General features: G+C 39.3%; 3 protein-coding genes across 3 annotated transcripts; 1 reads left to right on the top strand and 2 right to left on the bottom strand.

Moving 5' to 3' along the window:
• Positions 1–7,088: 7,088 nt before the first annotated feature.
• On the top strand, positions 7,089–11,959 carry rd3 (retinal degeneration 3, GUCY2D regulator). The gene is made up of 2 exons (XM_073492305.1): positions 7,089–7,378; positions 11,593–11,959. Exons 1-2 carry the CDS (start codon positions 7,089–7,091, stop codon positions 11,957–11,959), a joined length of 657 nt encoding a protein of 218 aa, XP_073348406.1.
• A 749-nt stretch (positions 11,960–12,708) lies between these two features.
• On the bottom strand, positions 12,709–16,323 carry LOC141018008 (uncharacterized). Its single transcript, XM_073492850.1, has 7 exons — positions 16,166–16,323; positions 15,761–15,833; positions 14,724–14,885; positions 14,406–14,467; positions 14,234–14,320; positions 13,954–14,043; positions 12,709–13,863 (listed from the first exon to the last, which is right to left on the bottom strand). Exons 1-7 carry the CDS (start codon positions 16,166–16,168, stop codon positions 13,813–13,815), a joined length of 528 nt encoding a protein of 175 aa, XP_073348951.1. The 5' UTR covers positions 16,169–16,323; the 3' UTR covers positions 12,709–13,812.
• Positions 16,324–17,747: 1,424 nt separating this feature from the next.
• Positions 17,748–27,495, bottom strand: rhag (Rh associated glycoprotein). Its single transcript, XM_073492852.1, has 10 exons — positions 27,199–27,495; positions 22,960–23,143; positions 22,594–22,744; positions 22,306–22,453; positions 21,585–21,751; positions 21,354–21,491; positions 20,379–20,500; positions 20,138–20,208; positions 19,932–20,005; positions 17,748–19,621 (listed from the first exon to the last, which is right to left on the bottom strand). Exons 1-10 carry the CDS (start codon positions 27,380–27,382, stop codon positions 19,547–19,549), a joined length of 1,314 nt encoding a protein of 437 aa, XP_073348953.1. The 5' UTR covers positions 27,383–27,495; the 3' UTR covers positions 17,748–19,546.
• Between the last annotated feature and the right edge of the window lie 269 nt (positions 27,496–27,764).

Raw genomic sequence — 27,764 nt, forward strand, 5'->3', positions numbered from 1 at the left:
GATGGAATAGTGCCTGTGAAATGTTTGTAATGTAACCCTAACCCAGATGTAGCAACATTGGTAGAGCTGTCACTTTTATTTGAACTTTGGGTCTGTAATAAAGTCAGAATTAAATCTAACTAACTAACTAACTAACTAAGTACTACCACATTACAAGCCCATAATGCAGACCATGTTAGTGTTGTTGTTCAGGCTCCTATGATCCATCTGTGCTTCCCCTGAGTCACACTGACTCACTGTCTATATCTGACTCGTCCTGATCCCCTCATGGAGATTATGAGGTTTATACATCTGGATCAATGTGTGTGTGTTTAAAATAAGAAATTAACAAGGGCCTATAATGAAGTGTTCACATATATAATCATCTAAATAGGGAAAAACTTGAAGCACTTTATTTGAAGCTGCTAAATAGGGGGGATATTTAGCATTTATAAGCAGTGTATAAACTTTTTACAAATAGTTTTAATGTTCGGTGTAGTTGCACCCGAAATGTGGAGGCTGTTTTATAAACAGTTAATGAATGACTATACAGTAAAACACAGTTGTGTTGTGTGTTACTCTAAATCTCTTTGTTGAGTGACAGAAACAAATTGATTAAGAAGTGTGCAACATTTCAAGGGATCTGAAGCTTGGTCTATGTTGATGTGACGCCCCCTGTTGAAACAGATATACAGCTGCATAATAAAAACAGCCCAAATGTCATTCTCAAACTACTTCTTTTTTAAAAGAATAATTTCTGATTGTGCTTTACTTGCAATATAATGTGATATTTGGCTGCAGAGGCCCATGTTGTTAGTTTAGAGCTGAGACAACATATACTGTACAAAAAGAGAAGTTTAGCCTTAAAAATCATCACAGTCTGAATTAGAAAAGAGAGCAGAATATAAAAACCAGGAGGGCGATCATGACTCAAAATGCTTCACTCAATTCCTCTGAGGATTTTAGTCAGAAGGAAAAGAAATGATGGTAGTAAACACAACAAAGAGACAAAACCATTTTATTTTTTATACTTAAAAGAAAAAGAAAAAATGGGTTAAAATGGCTTGAAATAAAGTCACGGTTGTTTATTTGACTTATTTGACTAACAATGAGAGCATCTCGTTCAATCTTAGTGTCATCAACATCAATTTACAAAAATTTGACTCCATTCTCACCTGGTCAAAAAGAACTTGAAGGGACTAATTTCACATTTTTGACAATGTAAGATGAGAAGATTGTCAGCCTACCACTTCTATGTCTGTACAACAAGCTACAGCCAGCATCTTAGCCCAGCATGAAAACGGCAAACAGAGGGCTAGCCTGGTTCTGTCCAACGGCAACAAAATCCTCATCAGCACCTCTGAAATTCAATTGTTAGCACATTTTATATTGTTTGTTTAATCGTCCCAATATACTGTATACTGTGGTGTGTCTTTTTTTAAACGTATACACACACACACGTTGATCCTGATGTATAAACCTCATAATCTCCATGAGGTGATCAGGATGAGTCAGATATAGACAGTGAGTCAGTGTGACTCAAGGGGAAGCACAGATGGATCAAAAGAGCCTGAACGACAACACTAACATTGTGTAAACAAGATGGATGGATGAATAGATGGATCACTATTAGATATCGCTATTAGGACATGTATTATATTTATATAAGCATTTTCAGCCAAATTCTGGTGATCTAACTGATCCCCCTGGACCACATGCCATTTCTGAAAAAAAAAAACAACAACAACAAAACCTTTATGTCACATTTTGATTAAAATCTGTTTTTACCTGTTAGCAACAACAAATCAAATCACAATGCCATGCAGGCAGCAATAAGAACAATATAATATATATCATAAAACAGTGCATAGACAAGTCAACAACATTTAGGCAGCGAACAGGCCAATCTGACAGAAGCCATTTGTACAACCTGAGATCATGACAAAAACTTTTTGTCTCAAGTTAGTAAAGCTCCAGCTTCATATTTACATACTGTATGACAGTGGAATCAATCTTCTCATCTAAAAGTCTTGGCTGAAAATGAGTGTGAATTTTCTGAAATATCAAACAACTCCTTTAAAATGCTCATTGGTCGATTGGTCTAATGCACTTTTTCTTTTCATACATCACCTCTCTCTTGCATAACATATAACAAGATATTCAATCATGTTCACGCAGTCTGAACAACAACACATTTAGGTGTCACGTGACCTTGTTATGTGCCACATTAGATGATTAGGGTCTAAAAGCTCCTGCGTCAGGACACATGGGTGTCTCTTCATCAAACAACATCAGCACCCGGTGACGCAGCGTCAGAGCCCCGCGGCCGCTCTCTCTGAGGTTCACACAGAGTTGATGGAGCGAATCACTTTAGGGGATTAACAATGTCATCTGTTTGGATTACAGGGAGAGCCTACCTGCCCATCTGTCAGCTTTAGCCTGACACTGCCTTTACATGTGGAAGGCCTCACCCTCACTCACTCTGTCCTTATTTATTTATTCAGATCAAAAACACGACACTATGGCCCTGAATGGAAGAACTGTAAATGTCTGGATGTGAAGCTGTTCCTTCTGAGTGCATCTTAACTCCCAGCTAACGGATGCAATACCCTCTTGTACTTCATGTAATGTATGTAAACAAAACTACAGACATGATCTCTGGAGATGAATCCACCTAAATTCACCCTAGAGATCATCAATACTTCTTTCTAATAAGGTAAACATTATAAAAGGTTAATAAGGTGGAACTATATCTTAATGGATAATGAATTTTAACTCTTCTCTCAAAGGAAAAAGGTCAAATTTTCCTCCTGAGGCAACCTTGTAATCTATGAAATGTCCTTATTAATGGCTTATTACTGCTAAGCTATTTAAGCCATTTATAACAAAATCATGCAGTTAGTTCAGTACAGTTTAAATCTGCATACGTTTTTACTCCCTTGTTCTTTAATTTATCACTGTGTTGTTATTTTTTATTTGAAGCACTGCTTCTTTTGAACAGAGAAGCACTGATGAAGCACTTATGATTTGAAAAGTGCCTATAAAGATTAATATTATTAGCATTAGTTTTACAGTATGTTATATTAATACAAATGTTTAATAATATTTGTAGTAGATGTATGTACACTCAGAAATATCAGCCCAACATTTTTCCACGAACATCCTAAGTCGTCCACCTGGCTTAAATCTTTTACATCAACTAGTGAAAAGTGGGAGCAAAAACAAGTGTTGCGTTGATATTTTTTGAGTGTATTTTTTTTAATAGTTTAATGTTTTCCTTTCATGTAACCTAACTACATATTGACTGTAGCTTCCTGTTGTTGTTGCACTAATATTTATTGAGATGTTTGCACTAAAGTAGACGACAGACTAGAACTATCGATGAGCGAGTTTTCATAGATTTTTCTCAGAGAAGTCATTTTGATATGTTACAGATGTAAATAATACAATTAATGATGGCTGAATTCCATTTAGCTGCTTCACTGGCAGGGTTCTGGTGTTGTGCATGTTGGCTCACTGTCACAAAACAAAACAGATCCATTGTTAATGTTATTAGTAACGTCCGTACGACTATGAGTGCTGTGAAAGTGTCACAAGCAAGAAGTGCTGAAATCTGAAATTTCTTGGTGTTTTTGACCCTCTGGGTCACCGCAAAAAGGCCTGGTGTTTACTATTTGTATGATTCCCTTTTAGATGTTGATCACCGTGTGCAGGTTTCACAGTTTAAACCCAATCAATTTAAATTCCTTGTAATAGATTTAGTTGCTCTTCATTTAAGAACGCACAAGATAAACTGAAACTCTTTAAAAATCACACTGGTTTTCTGTTTATGCTGCAGGATGCTGGTGTTTCTGCTCTGACTAAACAGAGTTCATAGTTCACCCAGTATTTTATTTTAACCCTGAGGAGGAGGAGGACGGAGGAGGGAGAGGATGACGCTGGTGGCGATGCTGCATGTGGTGGAGGTGTGACGGGGATTTTAAGGTTACCGAGAATATGTGCAGAGGGAAACCGTCTGAGGTTAGCTGCTCACACCCACACACAGAATAAACCAACAAACCTTGATATCCACCTACACAACGACTGCACATTCAATCTGGACTCTTTTACTCGGTGCTTCTCTATCATCTGCACTGCATCATCAACATTTCCTCCTGCAATTAGCACCTTTCCACCCTTCCTGTAATTCATGCATGACTGCTGTGGGCCGGCGAGACTCATTATCTGTGGGAAGTCAATTTACACCAGCTGACCTCTTGCAGATGTTGCAACCACTCGCCATTTAACTAAGCTGCCTGTCGCCTGCTGCACGGTGAGCCCACACCCCACTAACCCTGTCCTCAAAGCTACATCCCTTGATTTATCTCCCTCTCTCCATCTCGCCGCTCAACCCACTGTGTCCTCTTTATCTGCCTCTTCATCGCTCTCTAGCTCCCTTTCAGCTGATGGAGCTTATTGTGGACAAATAGGCTTAGGAGCATGCAACTATGGCAACGGCCAATCGTAAAAAGCTACATAAGCACTTCATCAGGGGCCGTGATCCAATGGCTCCCGTTGGAGATGGTGCCCCCAACCTCCCGCAACAAGTAAAGGCAGGCCAGAGAGGCTCCTGGGAGGGAGGAGGGGAGAGACGAGAGAGAGAGGTGGAGATAATACTGTGGGACTGTGTGAGAGGACGGGAGAGCAGAGAGAGAGAATCCATTTCTCTTCTCTCCCTGCTTTTCATTCAGACAGTCTTCTCTCTGTAGATACACATTTCTGATTTCTGAGGATTTTCTGCCTTTCAGTAATTGATTCTTGTGGAGTCCAAGAAAAACTTAAAAGGAAGAAGAAGAAGAAGAAGAAGAAGAAGAAGAAGAAGAAGAAGAAGAAGAAGAAGAAGAAGAAGAAGGGGTAAGAAAATTATTCTGCTTTAAAACTGTTCATTATCAATCCCTGGACAAAATGATTGTGACCAGCAATAATTCAACATATTCAGCGGCTCTGTTTGTATCTGTCAGAAGTATAGCCAGCAACCCAAGCGTCCCTGAAAAGCAGGGATTTTACTGGGTCAAGAACGAAAGACATAAGTGTTCAATTAAGCCGGAAATGTCCTGGGGAAATAAGTCAATTTCAGCTCACTTATCTTCAGTCAATCTGCAGGAAATTTATCAGCAAATATTCAGATAATCATTTCAGTTTTTAAAGCAAATGTTTTTCAAATGTGAAAATGTTATACTTTTCTTGGCTTTGCTTTATAGTCAATTGAATATTTGGGGGTTTTGGATTGTGTGTCAGACTAAACAAGACAGTGTTTTGTTTTCTGATTTCTGATTAATCAGTAATGAAACTAATCATCAGCTGCGGTAGTCCTGTTTATTTATTACCCTACACATGTTTTTCTTCTGTAAAAGAATATGCATTAAAACAACATTAAAAAACATGGACTAACAGTGCAGTCTAACATATGGAGGCACTGTGACGGGAGACTGTGTTGGCTGGATGTGTTTGACTCCATTTTGAAGGGTTAGTCCACAGGTTAGTGCAGGGCTGCCTCACTACTGCACATGTAGAGTTGTATAAAGCGTGCACAGCTGCTGTGGGCTGGAGGTGACCTCGTAACCTGAACAGATTACAACAAGATTAAAAGAGGACAGATTTGAAAGTAAACAGCCGTCTAATCGAAGAGCTGCCTACAAAATGTGTACAGGTGCAGCACAAAAAGTATGTGTACTACTGCTAAGAAATACACAAAGTAAGCAACTAATGATTATTTTCTGTATCTAATATATAAATAATTCAATTAATTGATCCTTCAGAAATGAAAAATTCCCATCACAATTTCTAAGGCTCAGGATGCTGGTTCTTCTTTCAAGTGCTTTTTTTATCGAACCCGGGCTAATCTGATGATTACTTTTTGATAAATTGACTAACAAATAGTGAAAAAATGCCCAATGCAACTTTCCTGAGCCCAAAGTGACGTCTTAAAATGTTTTGTTTTGTTCCTACAACAGTCTCACACCCAAAGATATTCAGTTTACAGAAAAAAATGACTGGTTGCTCTATTTAAGACATTGTAGGCAAAAACTGTGCCAGGCACTCTTGGAAAATGTGAGATAAAGGTGGTTCCAAAGACAATCCAGGCACAGAGCAATGATTGCTGTATTTTCATAGGTTTTTTGCATCCAAAATTATTGAATCGATTATGAAAATAGCTGCACGATCAACTTATCGAGTACATTTTCAGAGGAAATTCAGTTACTATCACAAAAGACAGAGAAAAGCAGCAAAGATTCACGTTTAAGAAGCTGGATCAAGAGCGTGTTCAGCATTTGTACATGAAAAATGACTTCACCAATTCTTTGAATATCAAAATTGTTCCTATATCATTTATCTTCGATCGACTAATTCATCAGTTATTTCAATTTTATAATCACAGGCTTGCAAAAACAAAAGGACCTCGTGCGGCTCAGGTGGTCCTTTTACTTCAAATTAATAACTCACAAGACCTTCAGTAGCCTCTTCTGTAGGTTTTGTTCTTTTATCACAACAAAACAACAAAAACCCGACTGTTGAATGGAACTTGATTGAATACAGCATCTGTGAGAGCGGATATGACACCTGCTGAACAAAGAGCCAGTGGATGAGGACAATGAGGGGGGAACGCTCTCTTTTAGGATTATGTCGAGATGTGAAAACAGCATGCAGTGGATGTGGTGTCACAAATGATGTCAGACTAAAGCAGATGTAAGGTCTCCACAAACGCTGAATTTTCAAATTGCCTTGAAAAGCACTAAATCAACTGAACGAGACACTCAATTAAATGTTCAACATAACTCTCTGTTTTGTTTTAGTTCTCTCACATTTCTCTGCAAAGTAGATATTTCTATCACTATCAAACCTCTCAAAGATGTCTCACCATGAAGTCTTTCATACTTCGAATAAAAGCAAGCAAATCTAATCTGCAGGCAGTGTGCACTCTCCTTTTATTCTCCAGTCACACATAACCTTGAAAAATCCACTTTGAATTTGAAATCAATTAACTGAGCAAACATCTGAAGTAATGTCAGTGTGCTGACTACCTGTGCTAATCTCTCCCTCCGCAGGGGGCTGTGAAGAAGAACAAGGCCATGGCCTCCTGGTTCAACTGGAATGAGCCGTATCACCGGAGCCCCCAGAGGGACCCGGCAGACGTGGTGACCGACACACTGATGGTGGAGTTCAGCTGGCAGCTGAAGGAGGCGGAGAGGCTGCATAGAGAGAGGGAGAGCGAGTACAGACGCCTCAAGACTGGAGTGGACTACAGCTGGCTGGCCAGCACGCCTCGCTCCTCCTTCAGCGTCAGCACCGGGGAGAAGCTCGGCCTGGAGGACCTCTGCTCCAAGGTGCCGCCGCCCTGCTGTGGCCTGGTCATACTCAAGTAAGGAGACAAGAAAACTCATCATGTAGCTACAGCAATATTACAGGAACTGAAGCACGCAGTCAGGGAGTTACTAAGGTTAAATCTTTGAAATGAAATATTATTTTCTTTTTAAATTGTTAGAAAATTACATTTTTATTTCCATTCCCCGCCTCGCACTGCCCCCCAAAAAGTGTGAGGACATGTAGATGTAAATGCAATAGAGTGGGAGGAGATGTTGATGAGGGTTCTCAGTCATCCAGGTCATGGTGATTTTATGTGCTGTATTGTAGGCAACTGGACTGGTTTCAGTTTCTTGAACTCTGTGTGGGAGTGTCCCTACAGAGTTGTTAAGGACTTGTGGGTAGTTGACCCAACTGGCCTTCATGTGGGTTTCTAAGGCTAGGTGAACCCAGTTGTGAATGGTTGTTAAGCTGTCTGGGGAGGGAACTCAGTACAGCATTTTAGGTGGGTGATAAGTAATGTCTTAGTCCACCTCCTCTGTTCAAAGACAGTCGTTCCAGTTTGACATAGACGGAGTCCTTTACTCCTCTTTCAAACCATCTGTCTTCTCCGGCCAAGATGTTTACATTGTTGTCCTCAAAGGAATAATTTTTCTCCTTCAAATGTAAGTGGACAGCAGAGTCTTGACCTGAGGAGCTGGCCCTCCTGTGTCGTGCCATTCGTTTATGAAAAGGTTGTTTTGTCTCCCCAGTGTACAAATCTGTGCGGTCCTGGCTGCATTGAACAGCAGAAACTACATTACTCTGTTTATGCCTGGTGTTTTGTCCTTAGGATGGACAAGTTTCTGCCTCAGCGTGTTGGTAGGTTTAAAGTGAACTGGGATATGATGTTTATTGAAGATCCTCCTGAGTGTCTCAGATATTCCCGTGACATAGTGAATGACGATGTTATGTTTTCTGATCTCCTCCTCTCCGTCTGCTCTGGATCTTTTGAGGTTTTGACAAAGGTCCATTTTGGGTAGTCACAGGTTTTAAGTGCTCCCCTGATGTGCCTCTGTTCCTTCTCCTTCCCCTGGACTTACTGGGCACCGTCTCAGCCCGATGGTTTAGGGTCCTGATGACCCCCAGCTTGTGCTCCAGTGGGTGAGGAGCGCTGAACATCAAGTATTGATCTGTGTGTGTAGGTTTTCTGTACACCTTGGTGTTGAGGCTTCTGTCTTCTTCAATGTGCACTGCAGAGCACAAGAAGGGCAGACTGTCTCCTCTGACATCTTCCCGTGTGAACTTGTTGTTGTGGCTAGGAGCAGTTCCTGTGAAGGTAATCAAGGCTCTGCTCTCAACTTCTTCCATGTAGAGGTTGGCCACTACTGGGGACACCGGTCTGAGTGGTGCTCCTTCCTTGTGTATCTTGGGGAGTCCATAGATACATGGGATGGCTTCCCCGGGGTGCAGTCTGTAATATAATGGTCTGTCAATGGCTTTTATCTTTTCTAGTTTTTTCCAGATATTCTATAACCTTCTTTTTGTAGCTACTGGTAGGATCTCGCCTCAGTGTCTCATAGATGTTAGTTTCACTTAGCAGATCAGTGACTGGCAAGAAAGAGGAGAGGTTTTGCATATTTCATTTGAATATTTTAGAGCAGATTAAGTCTTTGAAAATCAAATGTCAAACACCTTTTCTGTTTTCATTTTAATATGGCCTTTGAAGCATGAATTCAACAGGTGGGCAGTTCTTACATATATGCAGGGTTTTTAGAAGAAAGCAGCACATCACACACCTCATTAGACTACATCCAGAAGACATTAAACTTGTTTTAAAAAGTCCTTTGAGCATTTTCATAAAATCTCACTCCTTTATTCTTCATTTTTTGCATTTATTAATGTATCTAACATGATTTTATTATGTGATATAATATATTTTTTATTTTCACTTCATGTGGACCACAGGTAGACCAAGAGTCACTTTGTTGAGGTGGATGGTGTGTATAGAGAAATGACAGGCTGGCGCCCAGATGTACTTCAATTTCAGAGAAAGCGTTAATTACACTTCACAGCCAATCTGTCAACTGAGGTTTCCTCGTCTCCAGCTAATTAAAGTCACACAAAGATGTTGATGCCTGTGTGTGTGTGACTTCTACTTTCAATTAGCACCTCACTGCTTTCTCACATTAACGCCGCTCAAACTGCCTCCCAAAAAACTGTCAAACTCTAACAAGACACCTGAGGCCCAAACAGATGCCCAAACAAGCTCAGGACATCTCTGCTGCAGATTAAAGGACAGTGACACCAAAGAATTACAGAGCCATGGGCTGGGTGGCAGCTGATCAGTGTCCCTGACGAAGTCTCTCCCTGTCTCTGCCAAAGACAACGCCTAGTGTTTGTCGTCAGATCAGGTGAACTGATTTTCATGGAATTTCAAGGACAGTTGATCCGATACTTCTTCCATTAAGATGCAGGGCAGGCCTGGCTAGCTGGTTAGCATGCTAACTTCAGTGGATATCCCTGCAACACAATACATAGACATCTCTGACATAACGGCAACCCTGGTATTTCTTCACTTTCTGTTGATAATTTTTGTTCATTTTAGAATGTTTAAATTAAAATGTACATATTGCTCCTTTAGGTTATTTTTTTGATGTATTTTTTTTTAAACTAAGCTACTGATGTTTCTGCTGCTGTGACATATTTATGTAGAATAAGCTGAAAATCACAAAAAGCTGATTTCTTCAAGGGGCAAATTTTTGTCAGATATTCAAAACATTCAAAAGATGAACATTAATAACAGAGAGTGAAGAAACAACAGCATGTGTGAGGTGTCAAAGTTGTTAATGTACTGTGTTGTAGAGATGTCTACTGAAGATAGCATGCTAACCAGCTAGCTTCGGGACATTCTCTTTCCTAATTTCACTTTGTGAAAGCAACACATATGCATCATTAAACTCACAAAATGTCAAAAAAGGAAATATTTTTACATTCATTTTCCTCATTAAACAGAAAAATACAAACGGACACCATCTGAACTCAAGTTTCTCTCTTCTACCAAACTAAGTCGAGCTTAAGTGCCTCGTTAACTAATCGTAAAACACATCTAATTCAGTTTTTTCTTCCCCCTTTAGATTCGGAGCTAACTTCAAATTCTGCCCATTTCCTACAAATTACACCTTTAAAATCAAGTATTTCTATATGTGAATATAAAATACTGCAGCATTTGGTAGTACATTTTAAAGAAATACCTACTTGGCCTTTACAGACGTGTTGAATTTAAAATGTGAGTAAAAAGATGAACGTAGACTCAAAATCACTTCCTGAGGAGAAGAAATGTACTTTTAACAGAGGAGATGCATTTGAAAGGTCCAGGAAAAGCTAAAAAAGGACCTCGAGTGAGTTGAGTGACTGTTTTGAAGTTGTAGAAAGAGCTTTCATGCTGAATCAATAACTCTGATTAAGTAAATCCTCTACTAAAGTTAAATGATCTATACAGTTGAGAGTTACAGCTCACTCCTGTATTTTGGATTTTGACAGTCGGGCTGCATTTCCATGTACAACTGAATGATGAATTGTACCTTTTAATTAAGCCTTTTCCCACATTTACATGAAGAGATATTACTTTTTGACATTACAGCCTTTTACTAACGATCACAGTGACGTTTACAAAAGGTTTAGATAGCTACACATATAACATTTAATAAATACCACTAGCAATGAACATGTTCAGAGCTAACGTGTTTGAGGGAAAGTGGGCCAATCATCAGCTAACTGGATGCACTTACTGGAAAGCATGCTCTCAAATAGAGGACTATTTAAGGGCTTATTAAGGCCTTGGCTCCTGTTGTTAGCAGGAGGAGGAGTAATTGGGGGGTTAGCTGGAGTGTGCTGGTCACGCAGATGGGGAGGGGGCTGATGACTGTGATCCATGTTGCTTTTTATAACACTCGCCATTATGTGGGTGTGGTTTTTGCTCAAAGGCCAGAATAAAACCTTGGGTAGAAATACGCAAAATGAGGCCCTCTCTTCAACTCATCTGCATGGGTACATATATTGATAGAAATAAGAGATATTGTAAATATATTGATATCTACGCCGTGACCCTCTGTATCAGTTAATTTATATGGCTAACAAAATTCTTTACAACAAATGGAAAAACACAACAGTAAAATACACAGTGATGTGTGAATAGTCTAAAAGTTTAAAAGTGATTTAAAATAAGTAATAGTAGGTATAAAGTGTATGTCAGAATATAACGGCCTGTGTTTTGTCTTTTGTTCTGCACAGGTTCAGGGAGGCCATGCAGGCCAATGAGCCCGAGGTGCAGGAGGTGCCCAGCCTGTTTCGCTCCATCCTCCTGGAGGCTCTGGATCAGCTGAAGGAGGAGCAGGAGGCTCAGCGGCTCGCCCGCCAGTGGAACAACAAGCGTGCCATGAGCATGTCACTCGTGAACTTCAGGTCCCGCATCAAGATCAACCCGTTCGGAAGCACAGTGGGCCTGACCTCTGCTGCGGCTGACGGGGCGGGTTTGAGCGACCTCAAAACGGTGTCAGAGGATGTGGAGAGAGGGATGGAGGGGGAGGAGAGGGTGCAGAGGGTGTGGAGCATGCCTGACTTCAGATACAAAGGAACCAGCAGCAGTAAGGTTGTCTGATGTCAGGCGTTCATGGGACAGTGATGGTGGGAGGTTTCAGATGCTGAACTCCAGGACCCTTTGCTGCAGTATGTCCAACTTGCACCAGAGGCGGCAGGATGAATCTTATCATCCTTCCACTCTTTTCTGTATGAGACCAATCAGCATTCAAGGCATCCACTGCTTTATCTTAACACCTGCAGGGGCAAAGCCAGGTGTTTTTCCTCAGATCTTTTTTAACTTGACAGCATCTTTTGTTGGGGATTGAAACAGTTTCAACTCTGCGTGAGATTATTGCAATTTGCAGTGATGTGTCTTATATTTTGTAGGCATTGGCATCTAAGCCATAAGGGCTATTTGCTGTAGCCTGGTAGGGATGTTTATGTCATTTCATGGCTTTCTAAAAGTTGCAGGAACAAATGAAAAATGCTTGTGTTGCCAAGTCACATGACACAAAATGGCTGTTGAGGTGCAGAGACAGAATGTTTCGCATGAGATTTATGTATACATGTTACTCATTTAGTCTTAAAACAAATGATCTGTAATAGTTGATACTAACATAACATCATCTAGAGGGTGAGTCACGCGCTCCCCTCACAGACTGCTCTTTGTTTTCTCCCAACAGCACACAAGGACTCAGCACAATAATTAATCTTCCAAGGTCAGCAAACTGAAAGCTTTCTGTCTGTTATTCATTTGCAAGATGGTGTATTAAAAGAAAGAGGCACAAACAAATGTTACCAGACCTTCTGGAATTAAACATTTCAAAGTAAAATCTTCCCAGCAGTTTATTGCCGTTTGTTGCTTTGTTTGTTTGTCACACAGCAAATTTCAACAGTACACAATACATTACTCCATCATCCATATAAAGCTTTCAACAGGATTGATATAGGGGAACTAACAGTGATTGTATATTATATTTCAATTTAATAACAGGACTGGTGCTGAAACAATATCCATGACAGAGTTTGGGGTAATGAATGTTATGAATAAGAAATACAGAAATCAACAAACAACGCAGAATTGATTCTCATCATTTTAAACAAAATGTACACATTAAAAACTGTGATGACACTGTGGTTCTCATAGCCAACATTTTCTGTGGAGACACGATGGTCAGTTATCTACAGAACAATAAATGCACGGGCCAGACCAACATGTAGTAAAGTTGGCATGAATGATTGACACAACCAGCAGAAAAATGTCACCAAGTGTCATCAAGTCCATGTCACCTGGGGCCGAAGACTACATTTTTGAAAATGATAATAACTCTGGAGGTGTGAAAATAGAAAGAAGTGAGCTTAGCAGACCTCTGCTGTTCGCTTCTCATCTCGGCTTGTGGCTAACATTAGCCGCTACTAGCATACATTAGCATAACACACTGGAATCTCAAGCAAAACTGTCTGCAGCTGAGTTGCACTGTGGGTAATTTTGCCTGGTTATGACAAGTAGAATCCCTGGAATAAAAAAAGGGGTGAACACACGTTGGGACGCCAGTCGCTGGCAGTTCATGATCAGACTGATGCTGTCTAACTACAATTTTTACCTTTAACTGATCTAGGTGGCCATAGATAAAATTCTGAACGACACTGCGCAACATAAACACATCTCATATAACAAAAACTATCAGACTACGCTGAAGAATTAGCCACCTGGGTGGTAATGTGAGATGCTATATTTTCACCACTTCACTGCATGAGACACAGCTCCTTCGCTCTGGCTTGGTGCTGCCCCTGTGTGTCGATGTAAGTGGCATTCATCATCTCTTTCTCAGAAAACCCTTCATTATTTTTTCTTGGAAAGCTGAGTTGTTGTGTCCTGAGTTCTGCTGACATGTCCAGGCCTGAGAACCGCTACTGGCGTACACAGAGGCATCACAGGGTAGAGTTCAAGAACTCAAGAAGTTCTGCTCGATTTTTATCCCGCTGTAACAACAAAGGCAAACTCAAATAATCAGTTGTCAAACTATGAAAATGCTGTTGAGTGCTTACTTAATAGCAAAAAGGTGAGATTACCTGTTTGTCTTTCTTTGACTTCTTTACTTTCATCTTTATCTTCTTCCCTGAAATCATACTGTACTTGCCCTTTTTCCGGTCCTTCAAGTACTAAAAGAAAAACAATGCACGTTCAAGGGTTCTAGAATATGAAAATTCATTCATTTAAATATGATTCATCGACATCAACTATCAATAACTATGTACAATAACAAACAAAATATTTTTTTGATGTATGTATTTATGGTCACACAGGCAAGAAAATGAATTTCTGTTTAATGCAACCTTAATGGGAAGTTACCTTGGATATCTGTACAGGTCCCGCATTTTCCTCTCCTTTAGCTTTCTTGTCTTTTTTACGTTTATGTCGCTTTTCTTTCTTTCCTTTCTGCAAAAAAAGTTTGATTTAGTTTTAAGTGAGTTACTTATAAAATATTTTTTGTAAATACATGAAATAAAATGCATTAGATTACTTTTTTGTGTTGTTTCTCCTTTTTCCTTTTCTTAGACTGCTTTCTGGATTTACTCCGAGAGTCTGAAAAACAACAACAACAAAAAAACAGCACAATGAATCCTTTTATTTTCACAACAGTACCAATATCTACAGACATAAAATGTGGATTTAAAAAGCAATTTTTAGGAAAAAATAATTAAAAGCATATGAGATTGATAAAATTCAGCACTGAAGAAGTCTGTAAAAAATTAAATTTTAGGAGAAAGTTAAGTGACCACAAAAAAAGTTTAGCCACCAAAGGTTCTCAGATGTGCTCAGAACTTAAAGACACACTTACCGCTACTGCTAGAGCTACTCGAACTGCGGCTAGATGAGTGTGATGAACCCGACGAAGAAGAAGACGATGAGGATGAAGACGATGAGGATGAAGAAGATGAACTGGAAGAGGAAGACGAGGAAGATCTACTACGGCTGCGTTTCCGCTTCCCTTTTTCTCGTCCTGAACAAACAGAAGACAGAGACACAAAGATAAACCTTCTTTAGGAATTCCAATGAAGGTGACCCTGTGTTCTTGCTTAAAGCAAGAAATGAGCACCAGCCATGAGGAAAACAAAATTAACTGCAAACTGTGGGGATGAACAACCAGTGACCTGATGCACTGATGATATTATGGATGTCATTAGTTGTAACCCAAGTCCCAACTATTCTCCCATGGTTCTCCTAAATAAAAATAAAAATATCAATTTTAAAACCATGTAAGAGAGTGATATTTTGAAAAAAAAGGAAAGATATCACTCACATGAAAGAAAAGCATAAATATGACGGATATTTTTTGTTTATAGCAGCAAATAATATCAATACCAATGACATTATTCTTGAGTTTGCAAAAGTATCAACATTTTTTTGCTCCAAATGTATTTATTTTTCCATGATGAGTAAAAGTTTAATCATCAAACTGTAGTTATCACACCAAGGGCTATTTTACTGATATTCTAAAGATTGTATAATTTTCTCTTTTAAAGTAACTAACAGGCCACAATGCAATTAATATAAAATAAACAGAAATGTGTACGGGTGAGGAACCTCTATGACGATGACTCAACAGTTTTGCAGCATCACGTACATATTTGCAAGATTTTGCAGTAACTGAAGTTTATGAATGAATAAGACAAATTGTTTTAGCTCTACCAGCGTTTAAAGTTTGCATGTGGTTAGTTTATTTTCTTTTTAGTCTAAAACAACATTACATGCACACAACTTTCCTCCCATAGTGAAAATGAGAAAACAACAGTAAAACAGTGTAAGTGTCTATATACGAGTCAAGTTTTGGATATGATGGTGAGTTTCATGTGTCTTCTACATAAGCAGTCTTGCCTCTGCTCCTTGATCTCCTCCTTTCATCTGATCTGGAGGTGGAGCTGGAAACTCTGCACTCCGCTCTCGTTGACTGGAAACATAAGAAATGTTGACAAATATATTTGGTGTGTGTGACTGCGTCCTGGATGTGACAGGACATGATTTTTTTAGAAATGAGATCTGAGCTCCAGGAAGATGGCGTTACACATCACACAAGTTACGCCTGACCATTTACAACAGGTAACCAAATGTCTACAATCGTGGCTTGATAAAGACACCTCTGGTTAAAGACTCTTACGTTGATTGTCCTTTATGTAGCTTAGTGCTTAACGTTACCTGGGCTACGTTTACTAAGCTAAAGCTAAATGCGTTTTAAGCTAATAAATAATCTACTGCTGGTGAAAGAAGAGGTTCTTTACTCACCATTGCGCCAGCAGGTTGCAGTTAATGTATCACATATATATAGAGAAACGGACACAACAACCGCTGGAAATAGGTAAAAATATATATATTTATTCGCAATTATCTCTAGTAAATTAGCATCAGCCGACAGTCTTAGGAGACATTTTGTATCCCATGATGCACCGCGGCTACACCTTCAAAACAACGGAGGGAACTCGGGCCCACAGACAACACAGCGCCCCCTGCTGCTCAGCGACGGGAGCTGCAGCTCATCGTGTAGAGCGCTGCTGAGTCAAACAGGTGAGTTAAGGCTGTAAACTAAAAGATACGAAATTAATATAATGTCTGCTGGGATTTTAATATTAAGCTGCCTTTAAGCTGTAGACATTTATTTTACCTGCCACATGTCTTTTTCTTTCTAGAGTTAATCAACGTTACACCTAGCTAGCTAGCTAATATTAAGGCAGATTCAAACAGCAGCTCTGCAGTAAATCCAGATTTCTTTAAAGTTATGATGTTGAGGAGTTGTTAAAATTGCTTGAGAGAGATGTTGAATTAACTTCATGGCCATTTTGGACTTGTGTTTCTAGCTCATGTCTACCCTTATTGATATAAAGGAGGTGTGTCAATTAAGCTAAAAGCTAACATCAGCATGCTAATCATGCTCACAAGATAAAAAAAAAACAAAAAAACTTCAGCATTTTCAAATAACAAACATGCGTTATCATTGTTGAACATAACTCATAGTATTTCCAAGCAGCACACTTGAATGTGGAAATAAATACAAATAGCGACGAATAAACGAAAACAACAGTAAAAGGAAAATAAATTGAATTAGGGAGATTTAATCAATATAATTCAGAGAGTCTCAAGGCACATCTTTTTTCCAACTTTTCAAAGATTGAAAAAATGTTTTCAATGTTTTAAATTCCACAAAATGTAAAAAATATATATCTGTCAGTATGAAGTTTACCCATAATCAAAATTAAGGATCAACCGATGTTTTTTTCAGGGCAGATACCCCTTAGTAATAATCAAGGAGCCCGATAACCATTATTGGAACAAATATAAAGTTGCAGTAAAATTAAGAATATTGGTGTCAAAGTTGAGAGTAACTAACTACTGGAATGTAACTAACTACATTATTCTGTGTTAATAGGCCATTACTTGTGACTTGTAATCAATTAGATAGCGTTGTGGGTGGGACATTGAGTGAGACCACAGAGTTGCGACTACAGACAGAGAAAGGATGCCGCATTAGAGCCAAACTAGTGAATTTTTAAATTGATTAATTTTATCTGCAATCGCACACAGAAAACACAGATACCGATAACTGGAAATGCTGAATATCGGCTCCGATAAATGACATCCAGCCAATAGTTATTATGATATTTAACTCAAAAACTGCAAATGTCAACCTGCCCTGTCGCTAGATCAAAAATCAGGGTCTCACCAGTGACATAATCAATGTAATCATCATTTACTCCTGACTTAATTGTGCCAAGTGACAGTTTAATGTAAGGAAGCCATGAGACTGTAATATTTATCCAAATATCTGAACTCAGTCTAAGATTACTACCACAAAAACACACATAAACACGGGTATTGTACAAAAACATCTTTATTATGACAGTATTAGTATATTATACAAATACAAGCACATGCCCACTGTATAAAAATACAAAATCTTGATGTGTTTCAGTGTTCTGGGCATCAAAAATCATTTGACAAACCAAAATATCATTGATTAACACTACTTTGTGTGTAGTCAGTTTAATCCAGCCCTGCAGTCCAAAGGGTTATTGTTAAAGACACTCCAACACCATGCAACTTAAAAAGATGCTGAGAAGCAAGAAATGGCTGCTCTTCAATGCTGTCATATACACAGGAGGTTTGTTGCAGGTGTGGCGGATCAAAACTCAGACTGAAAAATAATTCAACAGTAACTAAACAGATAAAAAACCAGGCAAACTGATGCATAATATGGTACTGTGAAAATTGTAAATAAAAAGTGAGTTTATTGTCACATTTGCACCGCGTATAAATGCCTGAACTTTCTTATTTTTAGATGTGTAAGTTCCTGTTGAATTCTTTAAAAGATTTCTGAAAAATATTCAGTACCAGTAGCTCTTTTTTAACTTTGCAGGGCCTTCATAAAACCGACCATGTCAAACCATCTAAAAGCTAAACTGTATGTACATGTAAGAAGAATACACTGGATGTATATAGATAAAACACAAAAATATGAGCTTCAGCTCGTCCAGTGACAGCCAGTCTAATGCCAAAATGCACGGCTCTGAATGCGATCCTCATTGCATTAAAGCAATAGTACAGCTGCCCTCGGATAGAAAATGACTGTAAGCAGTGGAAGATAAGTGACCTGAAGGTTCATTAGTTACAAGATAAGATATCATGCGACTATCCCTGCCCATGTCAGAGCTCAGTCTGACTCTGACTCCTCGCAGAAGGACTGGGCTCCAGTGAGGTGATGTGAAGCAGCAGATCAAGGCGGGTAACACTCCTCTCTTTGACCTAAGCCTCAGCAGAAATACATACAGAAATATAAAAGAGCGTACAACGAGAAATACACACTATACTAATATCTTAAGACACGCGTTTATGCTTTTTAATAATATAAAAATAAAATACAGAAAAAAGCTTATGGAAGTGATCGTGTATTGGCAGTGAAGCTCTGGTGTGACCCACTGTGTTTTTTCTACAGCGGCTCATGACTGCTAGAAATGATTCATCGCGATTTTCAGTGTTAAAAGAAAAAAGCAATCCCTGAAGGTCACTGTTCTCTTTTCAAATAATCAAATCTTTATTTTAGAAAAAAAAGCAGTGTACTTTGGACTTTTCACTGACCTTCCTAATTACGAATATAAACTATACTTGGGCTGCAACTAACAATTATTTTCACTGTCGATTAATTGTTGATTATTTCCTCAATTAATCGATTAGTTGTTCGTTCTATAAAATGAAAAAAAAAAAATGTCAGTGTTTCTCAATGCCTAAAACGACGTCCTCAAACGTCTTGTTCTGTCCACAACCCGAAGTTGTTCAGTTTACTGTCATAGAGGAGTAAAGAAACCAGAAAATGTTCACGTTGAAGAAGCTAGAATCAGAGAATCTCTTAAAAAATGATTTATGGATTATGAAATTTGACTATTCATTTAATAGTTGACTAAATAATGAATTAATCATTACAGCCTCATACTATGATGATGTGTCATTGTACTTCTTCAGAACTGACGGTCCTGGTTTTTGTGTTGATGACTGGAGTAAATTGTCTAGTCTTTTCTTTATCACATTAATAAAACTGACAAGTTGATCTCTGCAGACACGGTGTAGCTGATTAATTATTCTCCTTCATTTCCAGATCAGTGGACTGTGGGCAGATATTTAAACCTCTGCTTTGTTCTTTGAGTGATCGGCGTGAGCCAAGCTCTCCTCATTCTCCTCCTCTTCCTCAGGAACCTGGAAAACACGAAATCCAAATGATTTGTCTGTAGCATGATAAAAGAGACCTAGTGTACGTGAAATGGACATCGGACAGTTATTGGCTTATATGCTATAGCGCCTTGGTGGTGTTTCAAAAAGAAGTATCAGAAAACTTTTTTTATGAGTGGAAGCCTTGATTATAATAATGGAGTGAACCGCATCCATCTATGTTCCCCAAACAACTAATTTAATAACTTAAAAAAATATTGTACGACTGCATCCATCACTCGTGACACTCAACAGTCAGAACCTAGAGATAATATTTATGAGGAGTGGGATTTCTTACCTCCCAGTAAATAGAGTCATCGAAGCAGTTCTGGTCTGGAGGCTGTCCCCAGAAGGGCAACTTCATTATCAAACCTTGAAGGAGAAAATTAATTGTTTGATCACTCAGGTGTTGCCCCAGCCCCGACCCCAGCCTTTCCTTTGACGAACCCTGTGCTCATGAATTCAACCGTCGCATTTATGTTCTCATTTTTCCCCTCCACCTACCTGTAACAGCACCTCCAACCAGAGCAAACCCGAGGGATGAAGCCAAGGCAGCAGCTTGCATGGCAGCGTCACTTTTGAAGAGGAGGAGGGAAGACATTGTATTGTATTTTCGCAGACATTGTAAGATCTGATATATAACTGAAGCATAAAATTACTTCAAAGCTACAATATACTGTATGTGTGTGTCTATATATATTATCATATGTGTATGTAAGGAAGTGGTGAGGAAAAGGGCCCTTACCCATCTTTTTTCCCCAAAGCCACAGCCAAAATACCAGCCAACCCGCCCAGGATGCCAGGCATGCCGTGCAGATTGTGGACTCCACAGGTATCCTGGATACCCAGGTTCGATGCCAGGATGGGCTGCAGAGGAGGAAAAAAAAGACCTCATGTAGCAACCAAAGAAGTGTCGTTTTAAAAGGTGATATATGCATTTTTGATTTTAAAAACCAGGCATGCGCTTTCATAGCACTAAAATATATATGATTCTGTCTATATACATATCACTTTATGGCTGACGGAGGCATTTTTGTTAAAGAATCAAGTGTTTTGCAACTGATTATTTTCACTATGAGTTTTTTTGTTATTTATTGTTTGGTATAAAAGAAAATGTCAGAGAAATGTAGAAAATCACAGCCTCCCAGAGCCCAAAGTGACATTTTCAAATGTCTGGTTTTGTTCGACCAACAGTCCAAAACCCAAAGATATTCAACTGTAACACTTTAAAATAACAGTCATTAATAACTTCTGAAGTTACAGTTAATGAAACTTTTGTATGTAATAGTTATTTAAGTGTTAACAAACAATGAAATGCTTTATCAACCATTTATAAAGCAATTGTAAAGGTTTATAAACACAAGTTACAACCTCATGATTGCCGTCCAAATAATGTTTATAAATGAACTTAACGAAGTATTAAAAACATCACTTACAGCTTTACAAGAAACAGTTGCTTGATAAATAGCTTATAAAACAATTTATTGTTTGTAAAATAACTAGTAACTATAGTCTAACTACTCAACCTACCATCATTAAGAGTAAGAAAAACAGAAAATATTAACATTTTGGAAGCTGAAAAATGTTTTTCCACTATATTAGTAAAATTTTTGCCGTGTTTACACCACACATTTTAGAAACTTTTCAAGAAACTATAACTTAAAATAAAAAATTACTGGCTTTTTTTTAATTTGAACCTTTGCTTTGACTTTCAACTCACACTGAGGAGCTTGAAGCCAAGGGTAGAGATGATGCCAGCCACAAATCCAATCAGCATTGCCCCAAATGGCCCGATGCTCATGTCAGCACATGTTCCCACAGCGACGCCACCAGCCAAGGTGGCATTCTGAATGTGCACCTGTAGAAATATAAAAACAAGTATATAACTGAATTCGTTTTTTAAAACTCTTAAAAGTGTTATTGTGGGTATTAAAGGAAAAGCTAATCTGACCATGTCCAGTTTTCCTTTGTGCTCCACGAGGCTTGAGATGGCATAGGCAGAGAGCACACAGGCAGCCAGTGAGAGGTAGGTGTTGATCACTGCCGTGAGCTGAGGGAGGCCCGGTTCAGCGATGGCTGAGTTAAAACTGGGCCAGAACATCCACAGGAAGACAGTTCCTGTAGGAGAGAGTGATAAAGACATTTGTATCGATGTATGGTTCATATCAAATCACATTTATAGTATTCATACTCATTCTTTAACGGGATTGATACTCAGATGAGGTTACTGTTGCTTGATCACTGTGCACATGCTGCATTGTTATTTGTGTCCACAAGGTGGCACCAGTCATACATGTGCAGGAGGCCAGTGATGAACAAGTAAAATAAAACATACTACTGCTGTAAACACTGAATAAACACTCATGTAGTACATCAGTTTGAAGGTCCAGTGTAAAGGATTTAGTGGTATCTACTGGTGGGTTTGCAGATTGCCACCAACTGAATAGCCCTCCCTTTTCAAGTGTGTACGGGTGACCCAGGTAATGTAAAAACATGAAAGGCCCTCTCTAGAGCCACAGTTTGAGTCTGTTGTCATATTTGATGTCATCACATAGATATCACATTAAGCTATTTTAGCTTTAGGTGATTATACACTAATGAAAACAGTCACAAAATTATATTCAGTTTCTGCCAATGTACACAATGGACTTTTAAGTGTAATTGGCTCTTACCAATCATAGCAAACAGATCGGAGTGATAAACAGATCCGTCATTCTCATGTCCGTTTCTCAAACCTGGTCGGTAAAGTACTCGAGCGACTGCCAGGCCAAAGTAGGCTCCATAAGCATGGATGATCATAGATGCTCCAACATCATTTGCCTGTTAAAAAGGTGATGCAGAAAAAACAAAACAAGCCAATCAGTGTTTAAAAAAAATCAGTTTACAGAAGGCTCTGGTCATAATGCTGGAGTTAAAACAAATTAGTTTATCCAAACATGCATGTGTCATTGTGCATTTACTTCGAGGACGTTAACCACCAGATGTTCATTAATGGAGAAGATGGTGATCTCCAGTATGGTCATGATGAGGAGCTGCACAGGGCTGGTTTTGCCCAGAACAGCCCCGAAAGAGATCAGGACTGTGGCTGTGCTGAAGTCTGCATTAATCATTCTGAAGGAGAAGGAAGAAAACAGAAATTATAGGATGAGGACAAGAGACAAAAAGCAGCACAGGTCAACCATCATCTCTCAGAGCTACTCAGCAGCAGCCAGCAGGGCAGGTCTCAGCTCTCTTACTGAGCAGCTACAAAGTTGGTGATTTATATGTTCATAAATGTAAGTCAGGCGGTTACTGAAAAGCTGCACGTGCAGAAAAGACAGTCATACTTCTCAATGTCCATTTTGATCTTGCCATTATCCATGTGCCAGAAGCCCTGCATGAGGAGGCCCCACTGCAGGCCGAAGGCGGCCAGGAGTAAGTTGACGCCCACGCTGCTGAACCCGTATCTCTTGAGGAAGGTCATCAGGAACCCAAAGCCAATGAAGATCATAACGTGGACATCCTGAAACACTGGAGGAAAGAGGAGGGAGGTCAGTTCTGCTGATAATTTGATAACAGGGCCCTGCTTTGTTGTAAGAGTCCCACTTTAGCCTCAGCAAAATGTGGACACGAAATTTAATCAGACGAAGCACTTTTTTCATGCCCTGCCGTCCATTAGACATTGCCAATTTGCAACGTCTTTGCTGTTCACAGTGGTATTCTTTTGACTTTGTAGTTTAAATGATTTATCAAGCAGTTACTGGACTTCACAGCAGTCATTTCCTTCCACAGGGGCTGTATTGTCAACCATGACCTGTTAGCTGGGAAAGCAATTCAATCACACTGCGAATGGGATCCTGCAAAATGTTGCCACTGTTCCTGTAGAGTTTGTGACCTTGTGCTGTTTCTATTAAGCGCATATGATCTTAATAAGTTTAAACTTGTGTAGTTTCAAGAGCATGAGACGTTTAGCACACCCTTATCTATTAGTCTCACTTGATAGTCGGACAAACAAAGCAGGGTTTAAAAGTTTCCTGACACTGTCCTTAAATGGCGTTTTCGCTTTGTTCTGAGCAGTAAGGATGCACAAAAAAAAATTAGTGGAGATACTCCATAAATCTGGGTTAAGGCAAGGTAATTTTGGGGGGATTTGCGTAAAACCGGATGCTCCCCCCAAGACAGGATATCGTGACAAGAAACGGGACTCCTGTTTTCCAAAGGCCTTTGAACTTGATATGATTAGCGCTGCATTTGGAAAACACATTAAGTTGAAGGTGTGCGCAGGCTGAGAAACAATGTGCTTCATTTTCTCAGCCTGTAATAAGTATTAACGCAGCCACTATTGTCTAAACAGGACACAGTTTGGTCTTTAAAAAGGCAGGGTAGTGCTGCACGAGAGTGACACGAGGAACATAAAAATGTCACGTCTGTGCCTTAATACGAATCTACCATTCACAGATGGTTAGCTTAGCTTAGCACAAAGACTGGAAATGTGAGGAAACAGCTAGCCTAGCTCTGTCTGAAGGTAAAATCAAAAAATCACTAATTAACACATTATATATCATTTGATTTATTCCTAAAGTCTTGTAGTCACCATGAGGTTGCCAGGCAACCAAGTGGAGACTATGCGAAGTGACTGCTGCCAACCAAGTAACCCCCTTAAAACCAAAACATGTTTTCAAACTTCCATTTTTGTACGGATTAAACAAACTAGGTATAACGTGTTAATTAGTGAGCTTTAGAGGCTCTGGTAAACGAAATTTGTTTCATGCAGAAAAAGCCAGGCTAGCTGTTTCTGCCTGTTTCCAGTATTTGTGCTAAGCTATGCTAGCCAGCTGCTGGCTGTCGCTTTGGATTTACCATACGAACAAGAGTGTGGTATTGATTTTCTTGTGTCGGAAAGGAAGTGACTTTTCACAAAACTGTTCCTTCTAGATCGGCAAGTATTGACCGATCAGATGTATTGTTATCGGCACATAAGTTGTCCGATATGCGCCAATATAACAACTTGAACAGAACTGAACATAATGCAGAAAAAAGATGTCCAGGCTACTTTATATTCATTAAATTGAAGGTGAGAGGTTTACGTTTTCAGTGCACTGATGTCATTTTAACTATGAGGTTTATTGTTATTACATATCATTGTGTTTGATAACCTTGTATATTTATGAAAATGAATATCGACCGATATCTGATATTGGAAAATTGTATTCCCTTTTATCGGTATTGGCATCAGTCCCCTAAATCCAGTATCATTCAGGCTCTATCTGTCAAATAACTTGAAAGATTCAGTTTAAAGGACGCTTTTATCAATTACACATTTGGCTTTGAGCTATGAAAGACAATGAGCTACCATATACTGTACACATTACGACTTCCACATGTCTTAACTTAAATCAGACAATTAATATGACATACCTACATTAGATATGAGTAAAAAAACAAGCACACATGCTACATTTCTATGTATCAAACATGGAATATGGAATATCTATTTGTCTACTTCAGGCTACATTTCCATACAACACAGAAAAAATTGTTTTAAATGCAGCAGCTTTTGAATGTCAGACTAATGAGGGCGATTAAAGTCATCCACACCTATTTTCACAAACAATATTTACATATTGACTTTGGTAAAAAGTGAGACATGGAAACACCTGCATCTGCTTTTGTGAGGCAGAATCTAAAGATGCTGTAAATGCTGAAAATTTGTGTTGATGATGAGCTTGAAAAACCCTCATGTGTCCTTGTTTAACGCTGCATAACAGACACTCAGCCTTTTCAACACTGAGAACTGATATCAGCAGAAGCGAGTCGGGGTGTAGTTATCTGATGTGGAGCTGTTTTTGAAGAAACCCTATCTAACTTGCATTCTGACCTCCCTCCCATTCACAGCTGGGTGATTCAGACTTGCTTTCTTTGTAGTAGAGGATTCAAGTGAACAGTAGTTTGAGGATGGGGAGTAGGTAAAGCTGGAAAGCAGCCACAGTGACTGGCACCACGCCCAGATGTTAGATAATCTGCGGAAGAAGTGAGTGAGCCAAGACGAGGGAGGGAATCCCCTAAGGACCTGCTGTAGTCCAGGAGTGATGCAACCGATTCATAAAGATAAATTATTTTCATTTTTTAAAAATGTCCTTGCCTTTGATGTTTTCATCCTACAAATTAACTCCTCGTCAAGATGAAATTACTTTCCCAGAGTCTTAATTAGAAAAGTACGCAGTGTTTCGTCATACCATACAACCACAATTGTTTCTGTCATTGATATTATTTCAAAATTTAACTGCTCCATGATGATAAAGCTGCGATAGCTTTTACTCGCTCCAGTCAACATTTCTCTGCTTGTTTGTCTTCCTTTGAACCTATAATTAGATATGTCTGGTATGGGTTGGATAGCTGTCCTCTCAATTACAACCGCAGGTCTTCACGTTATGCAATTGCTTTTTAAATGGCTATAACCCGTTCTGCATAATTAGAATACTTCACTGAGCCTGATGTGCTTAATCAAGATTGATGTGCATTTTAAGAGGCATCTGCAGATATTTCCCCTAACATCATGTGATAAATTTTTGATTGTTGGCACATGCAGATAAATCTCTCTTCTTGTGGGAAAAACAACAGACACAATAATTATTCAAAGAGTAATATTTTTTATGTCTTAAATGCATATAATAAAAAAAAAAGTGTATTCCTACAGTTTTCTAACTGTTTTAAATTGCAAAACCATCTCGTCTGAAGTGTAAGATATGCTAGGCCTTAATAGTGACCACTGAGCTAATCTCTATGGGCCGCCCCTGCCCCACCCAGCCACGAGCAGACGTTCATACATTAAAACAGTGGTTTATAACCGCAGCTGCCTGAATGCAAATAAGTTGACCAGATGCAAAGAAACCTCTCAACTGTGCTGTAGTTCAAATACAAATAGAAAGTGTCACCTTTCAACTGCTACATAAAATTAAAACAGCATTTCTATTGCTCCATCTACCGTCCGTCTTTGTTGTTCTGTTATTTATGTGTTTGAGACATTAATTTAAATCACATGCGACCTCCACTGCATGGGACCTGACACTTTTCCCTGCAGGATCCCCTTGACTCCTCAGCTGCATGTGCATGAATAGACTTTGTGACGGACGAGAATGCGACCCCATGACTCCTCTTATTGCATTCAGCAGACCTGCTCTGGAAACAGCCTTCAGATTCTTCTATTTCTGTTTGCAGGAAATTACACCCTTATTACAGATGTCACATTATTCCAATGAAGCGAGGTTGTTTTTAGTGTACTAAAAATTTCAAAGTTGAAGACCAAACCTTTAAATTGTGGAAGATTTGTAGATTTAATCCTCTTTTAGTACAATGAGGGCCTCGCCTCTTTAAGGTGTCACAAAGCTTTGCTGGATATTTGACCTCTGTTTTAAGAGTGAATTTTCACCAATTAACAAGAGTATTACCCTCAAAGCTGCAGCAAAAGCAGTATGTTAGAAGCATTAGATAAAAACTTGTTAACCTATCATTTTTTACCCTGTTCAAAAGTAGTCTATTGAGCAAACATCACAGGCAGTAGAAGAGCATCCCTCAGGTAGACTTACTGGGGTAGAGTTTCATGGGTGGCTCTTGGGTGTGAGTCTCATTGCTAGGTTCGTCGTGCCCGTGCCCATGACCTTTCCCGTCATCATAGTCCACAAAGAGAGCAAACAGGATGATGGTGATAATCTCCAAAACCAAGGCCAAGATGGGGAACTTCAGCCTCATGTTGGTGGCGTACGCTGGCATCCTGAGACCAAGTCTAGTTATCTCTCACAGTCTGACCCACACACACACACTCAGTAACTCTGCCTGTCTGTCCCTCCCTATCTGTCTTTTTAGGGGTTGTGCTGTGTGAAGGGAGGGAAGAAAGTGGTGTCTGGTTTTAAACTGATGCCGGTTTCATGGTGACCAATGACAGTACAGAAGACTGGGGCCCTGGGTGGTGAACACCCCCCTCGTGCACTTCGCTCGCGGGGATGAGTTTCCTTTCTGGATGTTGGAGGGGACAAAGCAAAACACATACATAATGACATGGGAGAAACACTTAATGATTGCTCCTTCCCACTCATTTTTCACTGTCAAAGTTTTGTTCGTTGACTTAAATGTTCAGACTATAAAACTTGAAAAA

The sequence above is a fragment of the Pagrus major genome, chromosome 22 (genome assembly GCF_040436345.1).
Source record: "Pagrus major chromosome 22, Pma_NU_1.0".
NCBI classification, from domain to species: Eukaryota; Metazoa; Chordata; class Actinopteri; order Spariformes; family Sparidae; genus Pagrus; species Pagrus major.